Genomic DNA, 18,717 nt, shown 5'->3' on the forward strand with positions numbered 1-18,717 from the left:
ATTTGGCAGAAAACCAGGTCACGTATTAGGTGAAATAAATAATAATAGATGACAGAGACTGCAATCAGAATACTAAAGTCTAAATATCCACATATTGGTTTCAAGGACGGTAATCAATCATGTTTGCGGATGTAAACTCACCATCCTGGGAAAGATTCAAACTTTCTAACATGACATAATATCAGAGTTCAGTGATACGATACTACCAGGCCTCTGTAAATGTGACAGTGTACCGTAAATGTAAAAGCTCAGCAGAACATTTGTCAGAAATGTCACTAACCTCCTTCGGGGACCAAAGGCATCTGACCTTTTTCCATCTATTTCTAGGAAGCGTAGTAGTAACGGATGCGTCCATGCAAGCTTCTGACAGTGTTTGTGTTGGCAGCCGCTCTCTCAGCTGCATCTGTTTCCGCTCGGTTTTTCACTCCTCCCTGACGTTTCTTGGTGATGGACTCTTCACATGTGTGATTTGCTCCTTAAGCCAACTCACTCTTAGAAGTGATAAATTAAAAAAAAGAAGAAGAACAAAATAAATGCATAAAGTAATCTGTTAGAGGTATTCTCCTGAAAGTCTGAGAGCTTTGTCTTTGCTTTTCAGTGCCGTTTTTCTGTTATTTACACAACTAACTCCAGAAGTACCTCTGAAATGTTGGGACAAATGTTTTGCCAAACACATTGTCCCACTATTCCATAAAACAAATTCAAATAACCCCCCAGTGTTAGCTGGAAAGGTAGCAGGAGATTCTGTCCTTGTCGCCCCACTTGCTGTTTTGTTCCTGGTTAGTAGTTTAGTCGGGCCCTTTGGGGCAACAGCATTGAGGCCACATCAAATGCATCCTCAAGGAGGCACCATCCAAAAGACTCACACAATTGGGTATTCCAAATCTGGTTGATATTTTGTCTATAAAATCACAAAATGATGAGAGTCTACAGCATTTCCTGCAGATTTTTGAAACTATACACACTAAAGGCTCTTTTGGAGTACTGCGGGACATAGACACCGTAACCTACGTACGTAGCCTTCGCCGGTGCGAGCCATTCATACTTGTGCGCTCGTCAGTCTGGCTCACTCTGTAAAAACACTACCATCCAAACGCTAGTCGGCGCTGTGTCTTTTTTGCCAGTCGAGTTAATTTTTGTTTCTACTTCTTGCTTCACTGTCAACAATGGCGACTGAAACTTTTGCTGAAAGTTCCTTTCCTAACCTTTCGTCGTTGAGGTCCATCCTTATGGATATGGTGCTAGGGTCTGCGTATGCTCTGCGCAGAAGCCTAAACTGCCTATTACAGTTCCTCTTACATGCCCACACAGTATGGAGGTCTGGTAAGTATCATTGTATTAATATTGGGATTTTCTACCTGGAAACCCTCTGGTTCATGGACCACAGGCTCTACCTTCTGAGCCAAAACCGCTCTAAATTGACAATGCTAACACTTTGCTCTTTAGAAGGTAAAGCGTTTACCAGCTTCATCATGTTCTCGTTGATGGACTGGCGACCTGTCCAGGGTGTACCCCCACCTCTTGCCCGATTACAGCCTGGATAGGCTCCAGCAGACCCCCGTGACCCTAAACAGGACTAAGCGGGTGTAGAAGATGAATGAATGAATGAATGTTCTCGTCCAACTGAAGGCACGATTGTCTCAAATCGGGTTTTTCTTGTGTTCTTAACCAGAAACAGGGCTGTTGTGCAGTGCAACCATCATTTCCAAATCCATGTGACTTTTCCGTCGCTCTTGATCCACACTCATCATGATTCTGCGCAAGTAGGATTCAGACCTCCTAAAGCTTTAGATGAAATCAATCTCACCGAAGCCATTCACGCCAGGATGCCACTACTACCGGTTTCAACTTTGCATTCACACGCTGGCAATTGCTCCGGAGAAGCTGGTTTCATCCTCCTCATCCTCATTTATCAATGGAACCGCAAACGCTGACTTCTGTGACCTTCATGATGATTTCCATCATGCGTTACCTCTTTAGTGTCTCAGTTCAGGACCGTGATTAGTTCACTCTTGGGCTCTAAAACATCTAGCTTGAACGTGGCGTTCTTGTTGCTAACCCCTGGTGTTTAGCTCTAAACGTGCATGCAGCTGAAGCTCAAGAATGACTCTTTGTGTGGACAACCATTGTAATATCTAATGAAGAAAAACAAAGTGACAATTGGAAGTCATGATGTTTCCTCTTTTATAACAGTAAAAAGACTCCGGGAAGAGTCTCTGTCAGCTCTCCATTCAAAGATTCATTAAAATTCCATTGTTGTCTCTTAGAATAACTTAGAAGATATTTACACGTATAAATAAATACATCTTCAGGTATTGTATGCATATATATATTTTATGTGATCGACTACAAAACGTACATGAGAGGCTACATGCAGTAATGCATACTCAGCACTGTTAAAGCCCTTATTGTTTTTTTCGCATTGATTGTTGACTTAAGACACTTTAGGTTATGACACCAGACTGGCCAATCTGCGCCATAGTAAACCCTCGTCAATGCCGTTGAAAACTGAAATAAATTGCAGTGATTTCTTTGTAGATTGATTGATTCCAGATTGATAATACGTTGAAAAGTTGAAGATCAGCCGCCCAGATCAGACGAATGTTTAGTTTTGTGTGGCACATGCTGCATTTTAGGTAACAATAAGGACTTGTAACATGCTGAATATATCGATAATATTTGTGCTGATTAAGACACAAAATGCGTTTGTTTTAAGAAAGAAAAAAAAATCAGACAAGAGTAAATATAGTCACACTTGATTGCTACATTCAGCTAAATGTATGTAGTTAGGAAACACTGCACATCGACACCAAATCCACCAATACATCCTTTCACATCTCAGCCGAGCGTTAGCTGGTGAATACCTGTGTTTATTACGTTATAAAGGAGTGAATAATAATAACTTGTGGTTGAAATTATGAAACAAAAACCTGTGAAATATGCACGTTTATTATCTGATTTTGTACGTACTTGTTTATTGATTTAAACGCTGTGATGAAATGATTCTCAGTCTCCACTAGAGGGATCGCCAAGTGCTGCCAACTTGCAGATTCTGTCTCCCATGCTTTTTCATTTGCACTAAAACCAGGACCTCTTTAGTGACTCCCTGGTATTACCGCATGGGAAAAAGACCCTTCTCTTTGTAAAAACCACTGCCCTGTTTACTTCTTTTTTTGTTTTTTCTGAGATCCCCTCCTACTTGATATTCCCATCTTATCAACTTGCAGTTCAGCGGTAGCCATGGAGCTAGACCACTGGGCCAACTAGCCAGCACTGTCCTCAAGAATAGCTCTCACAGGATGCATTTAACAACCTAAAAGGTGGCGTTTGGTGACAATCCTAAATTTAGCATCTACGCCGCGAGTGTGAGAGAGTGGAACAGACGAGAAGATGTTTGATAACCATAAGCCATGCATTGATACTATTTCAGTATGGTACAGATTCTTTTATTAAAAGGAGAAAATATTTGGTCCATGCGGGAAATCATTACAGGGAATTCACTCACCCACTATTCCCGTAGAGAGACAGAAGACGTCTTTCCCAAGCACTGAAAATAACATTAATACTTTTGAGCCTTTTTTGAGAAAACTACAATTCATTTCACAATGAGTCTGACATCCGTCTGTACCACACAGACCATACCAATGGACACTGCACAAGGACTGAACATTTCTGTTTTATAAACTGAATCTTGAGGTCAAAGTACTTCCTTGACAAAACTGCAAAAAGGTTTTCGATTTAGCTTAGACTGTGTATTGAAAAGTATCCACCAGTTTGTATAAAGCGTGGCAGCATTTAGGCCTAAGTGAGCCAGGCCCGAGGTGTTCAGTAAATGTGAATAACGTGCATAATTAATACCTGTGACGATATATTATTACAAGGCGATGAAGCCGTTTCGGGGAACCAGTGGAGTGCTGGTGTACAATTCAATTGTACCCCCCGATTAAAGTTATACTTACAGTATGTGTTGTGATACTGTAGCTAGTATGTGCCAGGCTCTGCTACACCTGGGGTGCAGGTTTTTAGAACTGCATGTAAGTAAGTAAGTATTCAGGCTGTGCGAGCACTGTAAAATTGTAGCTGGTCTACTTTGGATGTTTTAGGTTTTCCACACCACATTGCGTTAATCTTGAAGACCAACAAATGGCGGCCAAGGAAAATAATCAAGTCATCATCTCCTTCTCATGCAGCAGGCCAGCATTACTTGAGCGAAGCTGCTCTGTGTCCGAAAGTTACTCTAGGAATAGGCTTCAAAATGAATTGCAGTCAATTGGGGGGGGGGTCACTGACACATAGAGGTGAATCTGTCCGACAAACTTGATACTTAGACAAGTGTCGTGTTTTCAAGGGACGATTGCGAAAGCAAAACTTTTTATGTGCATGAAATACTTGAACAGATTTTGAGGCCTAATTGAAAATCTTGTGTTTGTTTCAGCGTGTGTTCCTGTATTTCTTCCTTTTGTGTGAGAACCAATCAAGTTTTTTACGTTTTTATTTCTTCAATTGAAGTAATCACTTCTTTAAAGGACGAGGAATTTCGTCAAGGCTCCTAATTAGGATGGAAATTCAGGAACATGTATGTGTGTGTGTTTGTTGCGGGGGAGGGGGGATGGTGCAATTTCAAAAGGCAGTTTGTCTCTTTAGATGAATTCAAATTTTTTTTTTTTTTTTTTAGATTTAAAATTTCTTGCCCCTCACATTTTGGATTTTGTCAAATAAAAGTCTTCAAGCTGTCTTACACAGTGGTCGTTTATTAGAAATATTTAATCCTGATTTTTATCATGTTAAGAAACTGCTGTTTGAAACTAACCCCCACCTCCCCAGCCCGGCTCCACAGACTCCTGCTTAGTTGACCAGGAGCTCCTGGTACTGCTCGGACCGCAGGAAACGACTGAAGGAGTCTTTCTCCATCAGGGCGAAGATCCTCTTCTGGGCCAGGTCGAAGGTTCCGGGGGAGAGGTCCACCAGGTTCCTCAGGGTCACATCCTTGGTGAAGTGGTCGATGTTCACCTGTCGAGGGGGAAGGGGGAAGATCGGATGTCAGATGCGGGATAAAGAAACATGAATACCAATATCACAGCTTAAAACATGCTTGAAATGTTACTGGACGATTTAATTATCGACGGCTGGTTTGAAGGTTTGAAGAGTCCAGTTGTTAATTGATCTGTTGTCCAAAAACAAGACCTCCCACAAGTGGAATCAATAAAACAGCTGTGCTTCTCTCCCTACTACTACCGTGGTACGTCAAAATGTCTGCCACGGGAAAGGTCAACACGTTTTCCTCCTTCTTGCAACGTCAAATACTGACACCTTGTCAAAGAGACGCATCGAATTTGCAGGCAACTCCGATGTTAACCCATCTAATGCAGTGTAGATGAGATGAGGTCAGTGTGTCCACTCTGAAACATAAGTCACTGAAATTTCTCTCAAGAAATTAGGGTTCATGTTTTTTTGTCAGAGTTTAGTAGATTTAGAAAACTAAAAGATTTTGGTTTTGGGTTCGAACTGGACCACACATTAGAAGGAGCAACAGTGACAACAGAAGCGCGGAACATCTGGCTACCGTCTCATGGCATCCAATTCTGCCACTGCTGTTTTCACATCACTTGCAAATAATGCGCATCTCTGCGAGACCAGATGATGAACACAGGCTCGAAAAACAAGCTCCATTCTCTGTATGCCAGAAGGTAATTCCAAAGAAACCAGATACAACTGATTTAAAACAGTCTGTGACTGATCTTAGCTGAAAGCTGGACTTGACCGTATTACATGGACGTCTTGTAAGTGGCAATCCCAGGTTCATGGGGGCCACAGACTGAAGTCCCTGCAGCGTTCAGAAGGCTGCAGTTTGGTGAAAAGAACAGCATGTCCCTCAGAAATGTAGTGAAGTAGCAGTAAAAACTTTCTGAGCATGTGAGTGTTTAGCACCTGCGTGCTCTCGTGCCTGTGCCGTTTCAGTGGCATGCAGAGCCTCGAAACGTTCTCCTCGTGCAACCTCATGTGTTTACAATCAAGCTGGCCCGTGTTTCTCCTTTGCACACATTTGTGCGCTGATCAGATAAAGACTCTCACTCCTTAGGACTTATGCAAATCGTTAAACGGACTTCTAGGCTGTCTGCAAATATTTACCCATTCTCTTCTTTTGAGTAAACCGTTACAGGGAGTGAAATGTAAAAATTTGGACTGCATTAGTCATGTTGACAAAGCCCTTGCATTTATGCACTGCCAACACACCTAGGGCACAAAACATGTGAATTTAGCACGAAGGGAACAGAACAAAAATGGGATATATAATGTAATTTCCTTGCAATCATTACACTACTTCATGGCTGTGGTTAATTGTGGCAGCACATTATTCATATTTTAACACAAACTTCTACTATTAAATTATATACAACTAATGTGCAAATGTGCAACTGTGGTTTCATATTAAACTAAGTGAGCTCAAAACTGAAACACACGGTGCCCGTCGTGTGAAGCCGCCCTCGTCTGAGTGACGAGAAGATGAACTACTTGTATTTCCCTGTGGGGTTGAGTTTACATAAAAAGGAGAAGTCAGCGGAGAACCCTGACCTCTCTGGGTCCCTCGGACTGGATGAAGTCCTCGTAGATCTTCTTGGCCTTGGCGGCCATCTTCACGGGGTTCTTGATCTTCTTGAACTCCTCGCAGGCCATCCAGAACTCGATGTTCTCATCACTGAACTCGGACTGCAGGAAGCTGCGGAAAGCAGCCAGGCCGTCTGATGGAGAGAGACGGGAGAAGGTCAGAGAGAGGAGATGGGGTAAGTGTCTCAATGGCAGTCTGAGAAGGACAGAAATTAACTCAAGAGCAGACATGTGAGAGTGGTGTCACATTCCCAGAAAGGCCACAGGAAGGCGAGCTCAAGAATGAAAAGTCACGTAATGCATCATATTCTTAGAGCACGTCATGTAATTTGAGAAGCCCGTAAATCACTTTGGGTGAGCCTTCATTTGTTAAAATGTTATATGACCACATGCGGATGTGTTTTCAGTGAGATGACACTCAGAGAATAATCATCAGACCATCTGCCATCCCACTAAATTATAACAATGAACTGAAATATGAGCTTTCATCCCCGACAGCTGTTATTTGGAAAAATGTGTCCTACGCATCGCGGCAGCAAAAAGAATAAATGGGTCACGGCATGCTTTGTTTTTTATATCTGCTCAGAATGCATAAAATGGGCACCATCATTTCTGCAGCACATCCTATGTAAGAAATGAGGAAATAAGAAAAAAAATGAATCCTAAAACTAAAAGCAGACGCGGTCCTTAAAGAGAGATGGAGATGCATGTTTGGTATCCGATATAAAATGAGTAAAAAAAAAAAGTAAAGCAAGTAAAAAGTAACAGCAGATTCAAAAAATAAAGTTCTATTTAGATGAAAAGCTGCAACAAACGTTTTTTTTCGTGCAAACTCAAAAGCACGGCGCTGGTCCCCAAATAACGGTCCGATACAGCGCCCGATAAAACAAACACTCAATTTCGGAGCAGGCCATTGTAGTTTGACACAATGCCAGAGAAAGGTCCCATTGTCTGAACGAGCATGTGCTGCAGATGATAAGCGTTCTGCCGCGGCCTCGGGCTTTTATCTCCCATCTAAATGGCTACTTTGGTTTGGGAATAGCACCGAGTTGTAATCAAGCAGCGGCTTTCTTTTTTTTCTTTGAAAGACCTTTAAGTACAAGGACACACAATAAGAGAAGCACATGCACAGGCACCGATGACAAGCTGTTTGCGTGTCGGAGCTGAAGCAATGAGAAGTCTGTGCCTCGAGTGAAAGTTGGGATTAGTTTCAAGTAGTAGTTTCTCAAAAGAAAAAAAATTAGCTGAAACTAAGAATTGATGACAAAAAAAAATAAAAGAGCTCGGAAATTCGACACAGTTTTGTTTGTCCTGTGAAGTCTTTTTAACTCGCGCATTGTGCTTCCTGTTGCATTAGGCGCTTTCTAACTTTAAAGCAAAGGAAGTTGGTAGCTTTGTGCACGAGAGGAAATAACTCAAGGAGAATCCCGCGGGAGTCGAGAAGGAAAGAAGCCGTAAAGAGTTATGTAAAATCTCATGCAGATAAACAATCACAGCTCAGCAGTTTGCAGTAAATCAGCCCTGGTGGATTCATTTAGACTTCACCCTGGAGATGTTACCATAACACACACAGCCTACATGCGCATATGTACTATACATGTCTGTTGACGCATGCAAACACATACATGTCTCTGCCCCTGACTGCGCCAGAGGAGGCACTTAGAAAGGTCTTTTACCACCCACTGAGGAGACGTCCCTCTGTTCACATATCAGCTGGTCAGTAACATGCGTACGTGGCTCTGGTTTCGTGCTCAGGGGGAACTTAAGTGACTTTTCAGCGGGAGAGTTTACACGTACGGCCAAATACCATTAACCATTAGGGTTAATCATCAGTCTTCGCTGGCCGGCCGCACACTCTGTGAGGTAAACAGCAGAGCCAGAGGCCTGGCTCGGCGTCTGGTATTCACGGTGCTCGTAAATGTGTTTTCCTCTCTTATACAATGTTTATATTAGCAGATTATATCATTACGTAAAGACTTTATTTTAGGAGGGGAGTTTATTTTTTTGTTTAACTGTGATTGAGTTTCTTATGCGTCTCATTTCTTTCTGTTTTTTACACCGCGGCTGTCGTCAGCTCCTAATAATTTTTATTTGCGATTTATGAATTCTATTACAGGTTTTTCTTTATTTCCCTTTAAAAATGCTTGCGCTTTTCAGGCATTAATGACGTAAGGCATTAATGACGTAAGGCATTAATAATAAAACCTCGCAGTTGTTATCTTTATCGCCCAATATTAACAGCATGGACAAACAGGCGGCTAATCCATCACACGTCCTGCGAGGCTGCTGGATGGAAACCAGATCCCACAAGGTGTACCGCACCTGTTTGAACAGTCGGCTAGAAAGACACCAGGCTTCTGGGAAGGCATGTTACCCTCGCTGGCGCTGGTTAAACTTAAACCAAGCGGTTACATAATGACGACCAATCACTCAAGTGAAAGATGCAAACTAAAGCAGGGACGCAGCGACGTGCACGGATAGGCTACCTTGACTCTGATTTATGTATTCATTTTTGAAAGTAATGGCTTAAAATTAAAGAATATCTGAGGAGCAGGTTCATTTTAGACTTTTGGAGTAATGTGACAGTGTTTGAACGCTATAGATGATGAAGAAATCTCTTTAATGATTGCTTGCAAAAATCTAGAATAAGTTTTTTTTCAGTTATATTCCCCTTTAAGCTTAAATAAGTAGAAATGATTTAAATCCAATCCTCTATCTGTATTAATCCAGGAAATATATGTCACCACAGTAAATATGGGAATACACTCGACAAAGAAAGGTTTATGGTTTAAGTTGCGGTACGGTCTAATCTCCTGTATGCAGGGAAAAAAGAAGCAGGGAAATGAATGGAAGTCAATGACAGACTGCTAAGCGTGCGTTTGCATGTGTGAGAGAAAGAGTAAAAAGAAGAAGTAAGGGAGAGACGAGACCTACAGCTGTTGTTCAGGACTCGGTCCAGACTCTCACGCCACTGAGCAGCTTCATCAGGAGTCGGCCTGCACCCAAAAAAACAAAACAAATTCAGCTTCAGAAAAACTGCTTCGAATGGTCCCCAGAGTAAACAACACTGTCATGGTGCAGCAGTGAGTCGTCATGTTGTGGGAAAGGTTCGAGCGTGTCTAATCTGCGGCCGGGACTGGATGCAATTTGAAGATAATGGCATAATTGAGTACTTTTATTTAGGACGGTCTTGATGCAGAATTGCGTCTAGCAGAAAGTAAAAACTGCGACAATACAGTGAAAAATCTAATGATTTACAGCTTTTTTAAGGAAAGAGCTGATAAAATAAAGCCCTTTCATTTCACCGGTCGATGACTAATTGGAGTTAAAGTTAAAGCGCTCAATCTTTTGAATTTCGACCATTAGCAGCGATAAAATACACAACATTTTCACTGTTAAACGATATGGAAGTGAACCTTTGATGCACCGTGGCCGAAAAGCTTCAAAACCGTATTCGAGTACGCATTTGACGTACGCTTCTAGTCCCACAGCACCAGACTGAAAACATTTGGAGCTCAGTTTCTGCTCAAACGTTTCCTGATCAACAGATCGCATCTGGTGTCCAGTCAGCGGGGAGCATTCGGACGGCGAGCCGAGGCTTTTAGATACGAGGACAAAAGCTCGGTTCTGAAACGACACAGCCTTTCTGTGACCTTGAACGAAAAAATAAATAAAGAAAAAAAAATCGAACAAAGCGGCCGCGGTGTATTTCACGTGTTAAAATGAGTGAAGGGCTTTGCAAAAAAAAAAAAAAACTGAAAGAGAGAGATTTCATACTACTCAAAAGTTCGAACACCATGTTACCCAGGGTTTCCATGGTGACTAAAATCATATCAATACTGGCAGCGATACAGCACAGTACAGTTTTCTCATCTCACACAGATTTCCAGAGTGGACTCTTGCGGCTTCAACTTTTGTGACACGGCTTTGCTATAAAGTCAAGAGGTCAAAGTAAGTAAGAAAAATAAAGCCTGCACTAAAAAAAAGAATCTGTGTCCAATCTGAGGACTAGTTTCCATCAGCTAAAGAGGACACAATCGCACACCATACCTCACAAGACTGCCATATAAAGCTACGACGGGTCTCGTGCATAATTTAACTCTCGGCGCATCATAAAACCAAAGTATCTCGGTCTTGGCTCCGCCCGGGGCCCACTCGGCGCCTGGAGAGGCTCAGCGAGCTTTGATCCCGGCGTCCTTCACCTGCTCTGCTCTCCCTCTTCACTTCACTTTACATCACTAGACGTTTCTGACAGGAGCACTCACTTCTGCAGCTTCTCCGGCTTCTTCTCAGTCTTCTCCGGGTAGGGGATGATGAGGTCGATGGCATTTTCCGGCTTCTGCAGCAAAACTCCCAATTTCGACTTGATCTCCTTGGCCCTGGGTGACAGAAAGCAGACGGGTTGGGGGGGTGGTGGTGGAGGAGGGGTGGGGGGGGGGGGACGTGAAGTATTTGATTAAACCATGTTGACCCGAGGCCATAATAATCGCGTCACGAGTGTTTATTTAAACTTTCAAGATTTTTATCATCCTCTCTGCACCGGAGCCGTAACATGACACTCAATCTCAGCTGAACAATTTGTCAAAGCTGGAGGAAAAAAAGTGCTTCTACTCTCGATTACGGCACAATATGAGCTAGTTAAACCTCCTTTTGCGATTTAAATCTCATATTCAGTGCCACACTTTTACTCAGGACACAAAACTTCTCAATATATCTCTGTATTCTTGTAACAGGAACCAAGAGCAAAATCAAAACTGCATCATTTTCCACGTTTTTAACCGTGATCTGATGATAATTGTTCCGGTTCTCTTCTGAGCGTCATCCCACAGCAGGATAGGTCGTGTGGGATGATAAGACGTTTGCTTAAAACTATTTAATAAATGAACCAGGGGCCTAATGTAGACAGCAACACCTTTTAAATTGTTAAATCGCGTGATATAATGGGTTGTTCTTTTATTTGGAAACCTGCTTGACCTCCACTTAGGTTTAAAGTGGCTGAGCAGTACAATCAGTTGTTCTGTGCCGTGCTGAGTAATCTGCATAAGCCATTGTAAATCTCGAAAAGCACAAAAAATAATAAATAAAGGTAGCATAAAATCAGGGTTGACAAAAATAGAATATTCTTCATGCATTCAAACAAACAATTAGCAGAAATAAGTTGGGTTTTTTTTTAGCTTTGAAGTGATTTTCAGATTGAAAAGAAGGACAGAAACCCAGGCTGCTGAGGTCCGACAGGAGAGGGAGAGACAGGTAAAGCAGTAGTGACGCAGGTCGGTCTCACCTTTCGATGCAGGTTTGGGGTAAGGCGGCTAATCCTTTACACATTTTCCGGCGTTTTCTCTTGCAGTGCTTAAGAGTGAATTCAGTTCTTTCCCCACTGTGAGTCTCGGAGTTCCTTTTTGCTTTCTGACTCTGGCTCTCGGCTCATGGGGAGTTTTATACCGACGCCCTTTGGGCTGTGGGCCAACAGCTAAGCCAATCAGACTGGAATGTGTGCGGGACGGGCAGCAGCAGCAGTAGCAGCGGCAGAGGAGCCTGGCTTGAGGAAGGGTGGGTTTTTTAAATACATGAATGGTTGTTTGCTTTGAGGTTGTAATTAAGCAGCAGATCCAGGACAATTGTGCAGGATGCAGTACGGAGGTTTATTAAATTAACATTTAATGCTGCTACAGTGCTGTCTTAACAGTATGTGATTAGCAGCTCTTGATGGATGTGGAACAGTTTGGTCTGCTCTTCTTTATTGACTATCTATATATTAACAGATGCATCCATTAAATGTGCACATTCTGCATTTACACAGGAACACCCTCAAAATTATACAGTTCTATATCTCGGTTGGTCGTCATGTATTTAAACCTTTAAATGTGCAAGCCGTTCAAGCATGCGGTATTGTAGCGCTTTCAGTTATATAAACTTTTAACATGTAAACAGTATTTAACAGGTGGTTATGTTAACACAGCTCAATGGCATCTGTGAAGTTCAACATTTGTGATTAAAATGCAAACGCTGAGTGATGCGTCTGGATTAAAGCAGTTGGCCGATTTAAAACAGCCTTATAAGCACAAAACATCTAAATGACCAAATCAGTCATTTAAATCAGGAACTCTCCAACTATCATTAATTTTTGCAATCGGAGTCCAGCCTCCATCATTTCATTATTTATGTGCACGGGTTAAGTGCAAACAGACAAGTAGCAGCCCACAGGAGTGAACGCTGACTATTGCTTGTACAGTAGACACAAAAGGCTGTTTGTAGTTTCTAAGCTTCTGGTGCAACCTCGCCTCCCAGTTACCACTTTTAACTAAACAGTTTATCCAGTCACATTCAGAGGTGGAGGTCACTGCTTTCTAAAATAAATAAAAGTGCTGCTTTTACGAACTGCATCAGTCAACAGAGGACGGTTGAGTTGGATGCCGAACTCTCTGGATGTGCATCCAGACTGCGCCCTGCAAGTCGCCTGCAGTACTTTTAAGGTTAGGAAAAGACTGCGGTATTTGGTTACTGCAAAGCCCTGCGTTAAACTAGATCCGATCTTAATCTAGAGAGTTGTGAGTACCTGTACCGTCAACGTTTTGAATGATGTTGCAGATATTGAGAGCAGATGGTGTAATGCAAGACCGGCCGCACTTAAGGAAAATCACGTATGTTACGTACCAGGCTGGCTGGGCACAGGGTGATCACTAATCACGTTTTCTTTTTTTTGCAACAAGTGGAAAAAATTATAAGCTTAATGTAGAGGTGAGTGTCCATAATTATACCATAACCATTATACATTAAACCACCTAGCCTGGCCTGCAACAGCCCAAGAGGTTTTCCAGTGTTAAACTCATCTCCACGACTATAAAACCAAACATATATATATATATTTTTTACTTTTGCGCAACTTTGCAGCTCTTTCATAATATGAACAGACATGTATTTGACACAGTCTGATCAAATTTTAAAATTTTTCCCTCCTAAATGTTTCTTTTTCATATTTTCTTGTCTCGCAGGACTTGATTTCTTCATCTTACCTTCTCTCACAATGCTTATTATCATTGCTTTGCATCGATGTGACGAGACACTTTTTTTTTTTTTTTTTTTTAATTAAATTAATTTGTTCAAATGAAAGGCTGCTTTTAAATGTTGTATACCTCACGGACTGAGCACAAATCACACCTTACATAATGGTCCAGTGAAGGCATTCATCAGTTCAACACAACTCCGTTTTATTCACACTGAGCAGACAACAGTAGATGAATACTCTACTGTATCTGTTACTTACTGCAGACTGAAGAGTTTCTAACCTTGAATTTATTGTAGGTTAGGAATGAACTGCATGAATGTACTCCGATACGTAATACAGTCTAATAAATCCATTGATGAACTTATAATGCGGGTTTTCAGGGAACATCTGTTTTTATTCATTTTTATGCTGAGTGAACTGTCCAAGGTTGAAAGCATCCCGTACAGTTGATTAAAAAGCTGTCAACTGACAAAGCATTTTTTTTTAAATTAAGAAATTACTCCGTACTTTGAATTGGAAACACACAGAAGTGGATTAAAATCACCGACACATGAGATGGATATGCCGCTAATGATCTTGCTGAAGTGCAAAGACTGAAGTGAGCGGTGTCATATTCTGACCTGATTCTCTCACATTGGCTGTATTTACGTGGAAACTCGTACTCCAATCCTGGCCTGGAATTTTCAGTGAGGTTAATAATGTCGTCAAAAGGAAGACATTAACACCTAATAACCATGTAAACACTTGATGTGATTGTTTCTTTCTGGTTGGAATGAATCCATTCTCCCTGTGCACGTTTGCTCCATGTGGGGTAAACATTTGCAACCAGTTTCCATGAAGGACAGAAACAGCCAGTGTTTTAAAAGTGTTTGCTTCAGTTCTCTTTGCTGTTATGTCTCTCTTCACTCCCTTTGACCTTGCCGCGGCAGTGCATGGTGGCTTTGGGTGGTGCATTGGCTTCATTGCCTTAACAAGCCACACTTAGCAAGAGCCACGGCTGGAGAGGCCTCAGGGGACACCACTCTTCAGCTGGAGAAGCTCAACATGTCTCACCATAGACTGTAAATAAATATGGACAACGCGTCGCCACTTCATTGCATCGGCCAAACTGACGCTATTTTCCCAGGCAGTACCATCTTACAACTTTGGAGCCAGAGTCTGAGCAGTGCGGTCGAGAGTGGAGCCACGTTATCGATGACCCGCCCACACTTCCTCTAGACTCACTCGCGTTTAACTGATACTACGCTCTGCTCTACCTCCACCAGTTACAAGGAAATGTTGGATTATCCACTGTAGTGTCACCATTATGTCACATCCTGTTTCTATTGCGTCAAATAACTAAAACAAAACTTATCCAAAAAATTTACACTTTAATATGCATCAGCAATATATTAACTACCTAAAATCATAGAAACCATACTTGAAAAAAAATTATTTGACGTGTATTTTAGTGTTTTTGTTTGGTCCAAGTCCCACCCACTAACATGGAGGGGGTGGAGCTTATGACCTGTACTGCAGCCAGCCACCAGGGGGCGCTCTACTTGCTTTGGCTTCAGTTTCGAGGAGCTGTTCCGTCATCCGTATTTATACAGTCTATGTGTCTCGCCCGTTGCTGTTTTTTTTTGTTTTTTTTCGTATAATTTGCTAATGTTGCCCATTTATTTTTGTAACTTCATCATCTCGTCACTTCTGACTGAAGTTTTGGGGCCATGTAAACACATGTGTCTCTGTTTATGTGGTTTCATTTCATGTCCTTATAAACAGCTACATCGGAATCTTTAATCAGATTTGATCGATGGAGATTCAGTTATTTCAGTCGGGCAACAGGAATGTGAAAAAAAAAAATTAGACTTACACAAGGAAAAGAGCCGACGACGAGGCTCAGCTTTCTTTTATACGTTTCATCCATTCAATATAATGATCCATTTATCAAAAATGTACAGTATGCTATATTTCACCATCCACACACTGTTTTATTTAATGTGGAGCCTGGTTTAGTTTTACTGATGCTAAAGCACACACACACACAAGCTTAATGTTAAAATTTCTGTGACAGTTAATACATAATAAAACCAGCGAATAAAGAGTGTTATCTTAGTGACTACTTTTCATTTGTACTAATCGTGGTGCACCCACTTCTTGGCAGTCTAACACAGGCTGGCAATGTTGGGACACAAGTAGTCATAACAAAGATAAAAGTGAGAAATTGCATGTTTCTCTCAGCATGTGCGCCGATCAAAACTAATCTGCGGCAGAAATGATTAGAAACATCCAATTTTAAAGTCTGGAACGAGGACGTCACTGCATCGGCTTTATTAACCTCATCAATCTTTTTGCGCATGCATTTTAAATAAAATGTCTTGGACCACTTTAGAGCAGAATTTATTACTTTTTTGGGTCACCGATGTGTTAATGTGCTGTAAAATAGCAGGCAGATTATTTGGCTGCAGGTTTTTCACTGTAGCTAAATGGAACAACTGCTTTTTTCCTCCTCTCAAAGATCAAGACTTCACAGCTTACATTTTTCTTTTCTCCTTTTAACTTCGGTAGTTGATTTATGCAAAGCACAGAACATTGAAAGTAAACAGTCCTCGGTGTCTGGTATGGTGATGAACCCCCCGTGAGATAAAAATCCAAATATATGAGGCAGAACAGAGCCGGAAAATTCTAATTTCACACAGTTTAACTCTCCTGACAAATAAATAAACAGCCCTCGGCCCAAAAAAACGTTCAGGCTACTGAAAAATGGACCTGTGAGCTCCTCAGATGAGCCCGAGGCACATGCTGGGCGCCGATTTGCAGCTTTTCCCTAATTCAAAGGGATTGGCTTGTTGGCACAACAGTGTAAGCGGAAAGCAGAGGCTTCAGAGATGCCCGTGTTGCGGTCAGACAATGGAGGCTTGTCAATTACATAACTGCTGCACTTATCGAAATTGACTGAAATATGAGGCTGTCTTGGTGCCAGTGCTTTTATTCACCAATTACAGCCTAGTGCAGAGCTGTTTGCGACTAGAGCGCCAGGAAAATTCTAAACACCCCCTGTGTCTATATTCTACCTCAGCTCTGCAAAGCTATACATTATTCACTGATTATATGACTCCTGGCGACATGCTGAGTTTATAAACTTGCTTGTGCATCTATACACTGCATTGCAGATATAAGCAATGCACAGTGACTTTGCATTATGCGGCATATCACTTGCATGCTTTGGACAATGCTGTATTTGTGCATATCCATGAAGGCACAGCTCCAGTATCGCCTGCAAAGCACAAGCACACGGCAAAGGAGCGTAGCTTTCATTATAGAATTTCCCGGGAGCCAAAGTTCAGGGAGGGACTGCCCTCCGAGAGGATGTGTACTCAGGCCAACGGCAAGAGTCGGACTGCTGTTCAAATAAACTGGCACCAGTTGGCATCCAGGTGCCTTGTTTACCGCGCCGGCAGAACCTCCACGCTCAATTTATAGACGTAAAGGGCTGCCCGAAAGTGCAGAGCTCCATAAAGCAGTGTTTTTCAAAAGGTAATGGCCTGCAAACGGCACAATAAATACATATATTCTCGGAAAAAGGTGGATGCTTGAAATAAACAACTTGAAATATATGCAATGTACAGTGTCAGTCACGCAATATTTTTAGTGGCAGTCCTACTTTTGTGTTCTTGTTTTTCCACTGAACTCTGATTCACAGCCGCTCACCCCGAACATTGCTATTATGGCACTTGATGATAGCGTACATGTGAGAGCTATTCTTGATTAATTATTAATGCTCACCAAAGCTGCTTTACAATTTAAAGTCACGACAGATGTTGTGCAGCCAGCGTTGGCGGATTTGTTTGGAACTGCAGTTGTCGGGTCTCATCGTCTGTTTGTCGTTCTTGCAACACCTGGCTCGAGTTTCACTGGTAACGCTGTACCTGTTAGCCACAACAATCAGCCCTCTGACAGATAAGCATGTGCTTATCACTCAGTTTTCTAAACAGAGGGGAAAAAATCATATTTGCACTTCAATCATTATGTTTCTATTACGCTATCATCATTTGTCTGACTGTGGTATTTGCCACATTTGTTGTCCGACAGTGAGGAAAATAAGACGCAGCTTCATTGCCGGTGACAGGAAGGAGAGTGTAATCTCTGGGCCACAGTATTGCAGAAAAACCAGCGCGCCCCAGTCCTGGGCTAATCTCTGAGCTCTGTTATGGCTCCTCGGCTCAGATTATAGAGATCGCAGACGGTCCTCCTGACATTTCACTCGCTTCCCTCCGGTTAAAGGTCAACAACGGGTGCGATAAACAATGCAAAGCGAGGGTGCGCTGGAGAAGAATGTGCGTTTGTGTTGAAAAAGGTTGGAGAGGAAAAAAGACCTGCGGTGATGTCAGCACGGGGTTCAGTGGTAAATACAGAACAGGGCCGTATTGTTGCCACTCACTTCCTTCGCTGATCCCAGATCAATCCGGAGATTTCTAAATCCCTAGAATGCCCGATGCTCAAGGCTTAATGGTTTTAGGGTAATTTCCTCGATAAAAGCTGATAATGAGCCGCAGACGTAAATAACACCTTGTAGCTCCTTTAAGTTTTTATTATGACTTTAGAATCTATTAATTTAGCACGTTTTTGGCACTTTAAAATCTCTTTCTTCCCTCTTTCTATTCGGGTTGTATAACCGTCACAAGAAGACACACGGAACATGAATATAATGTTGGTTATGCAATGATGTTTCCGGTTCACAGATAGACACGGCCATCCAGCTGCTTACTTTGAAAAACTTTTTCCTCTGATTCATCCTAATTATTCTTCACTTAAGAGACAGACTTGAACAAAAGGTAAGAAATTCTGATCTAGCAGGCGCTCAGCAGCAGTAACATTAAAGTAACTCGTACATGTACTGGAATAAAAGCTTAAAGGAAAATACATATATTGATCCCCTTGGGTAAATTTAGGTGTTATAGGATAAGATATACAAAAATACAAGTTAGATAAGGTAAGAGAAGAAAACTATATAAGAGTAAATATAGGTTCTGGGTTCTAATCCATCAGCCGACTGGTTCCTTTCTGTGTGGAGTTTGCATGTTCTCCCTGTGTCTGCGTGGGTTCTCTCCAGGTACTCCAGC

The 18,717-nt window shown here is 41.9% G+C and overlaps 1 protein-coding gene across 1 annotated transcript; it reads right to left on the bottom strand.

The window, feature by feature from the left end:
- Nucleotides 1–1,082: 1,082 nt before the first annotated feature.
- On the bottom strand, nt 1,083–12,015 carry LOC311491048 (regulator of G-protein signaling 5-like). Its single transcript, XM_084548892.1, has 5 exons — nt 11,888–12,015; nt 10,872–10,985; nt 9,541–9,602; nt 6,574–6,740; nt 1,083–5,010 (listed from the first exon to the last, which is right to left on the bottom strand). The coding sequence occupies exons 1-5, from the start codon at nt 11,929–11,931 to the stop codon at nt 4,846–4,848; spliced, it is 552 nt and encodes a 183-aa protein (XP_084405018.1). The 5' UTR covers nt 11,932–12,015; the 3' UTR covers nt 1,083–4,845.
- Between the last annotated feature and the right edge of the window lie 6,702 nt (nt 12,016–18,717).

Source organism: Chelon labrosus (genome assembly GCF_963514085.1).
Source record: "Chelon labrosus genome assembly, chromosome: 7".
Taxonomy (NCBI): Eukaryota; Metazoa; Chordata; class Actinopteri; order Mugiliformes; family Mugilidae; genus Chelon; species Chelon labrosus.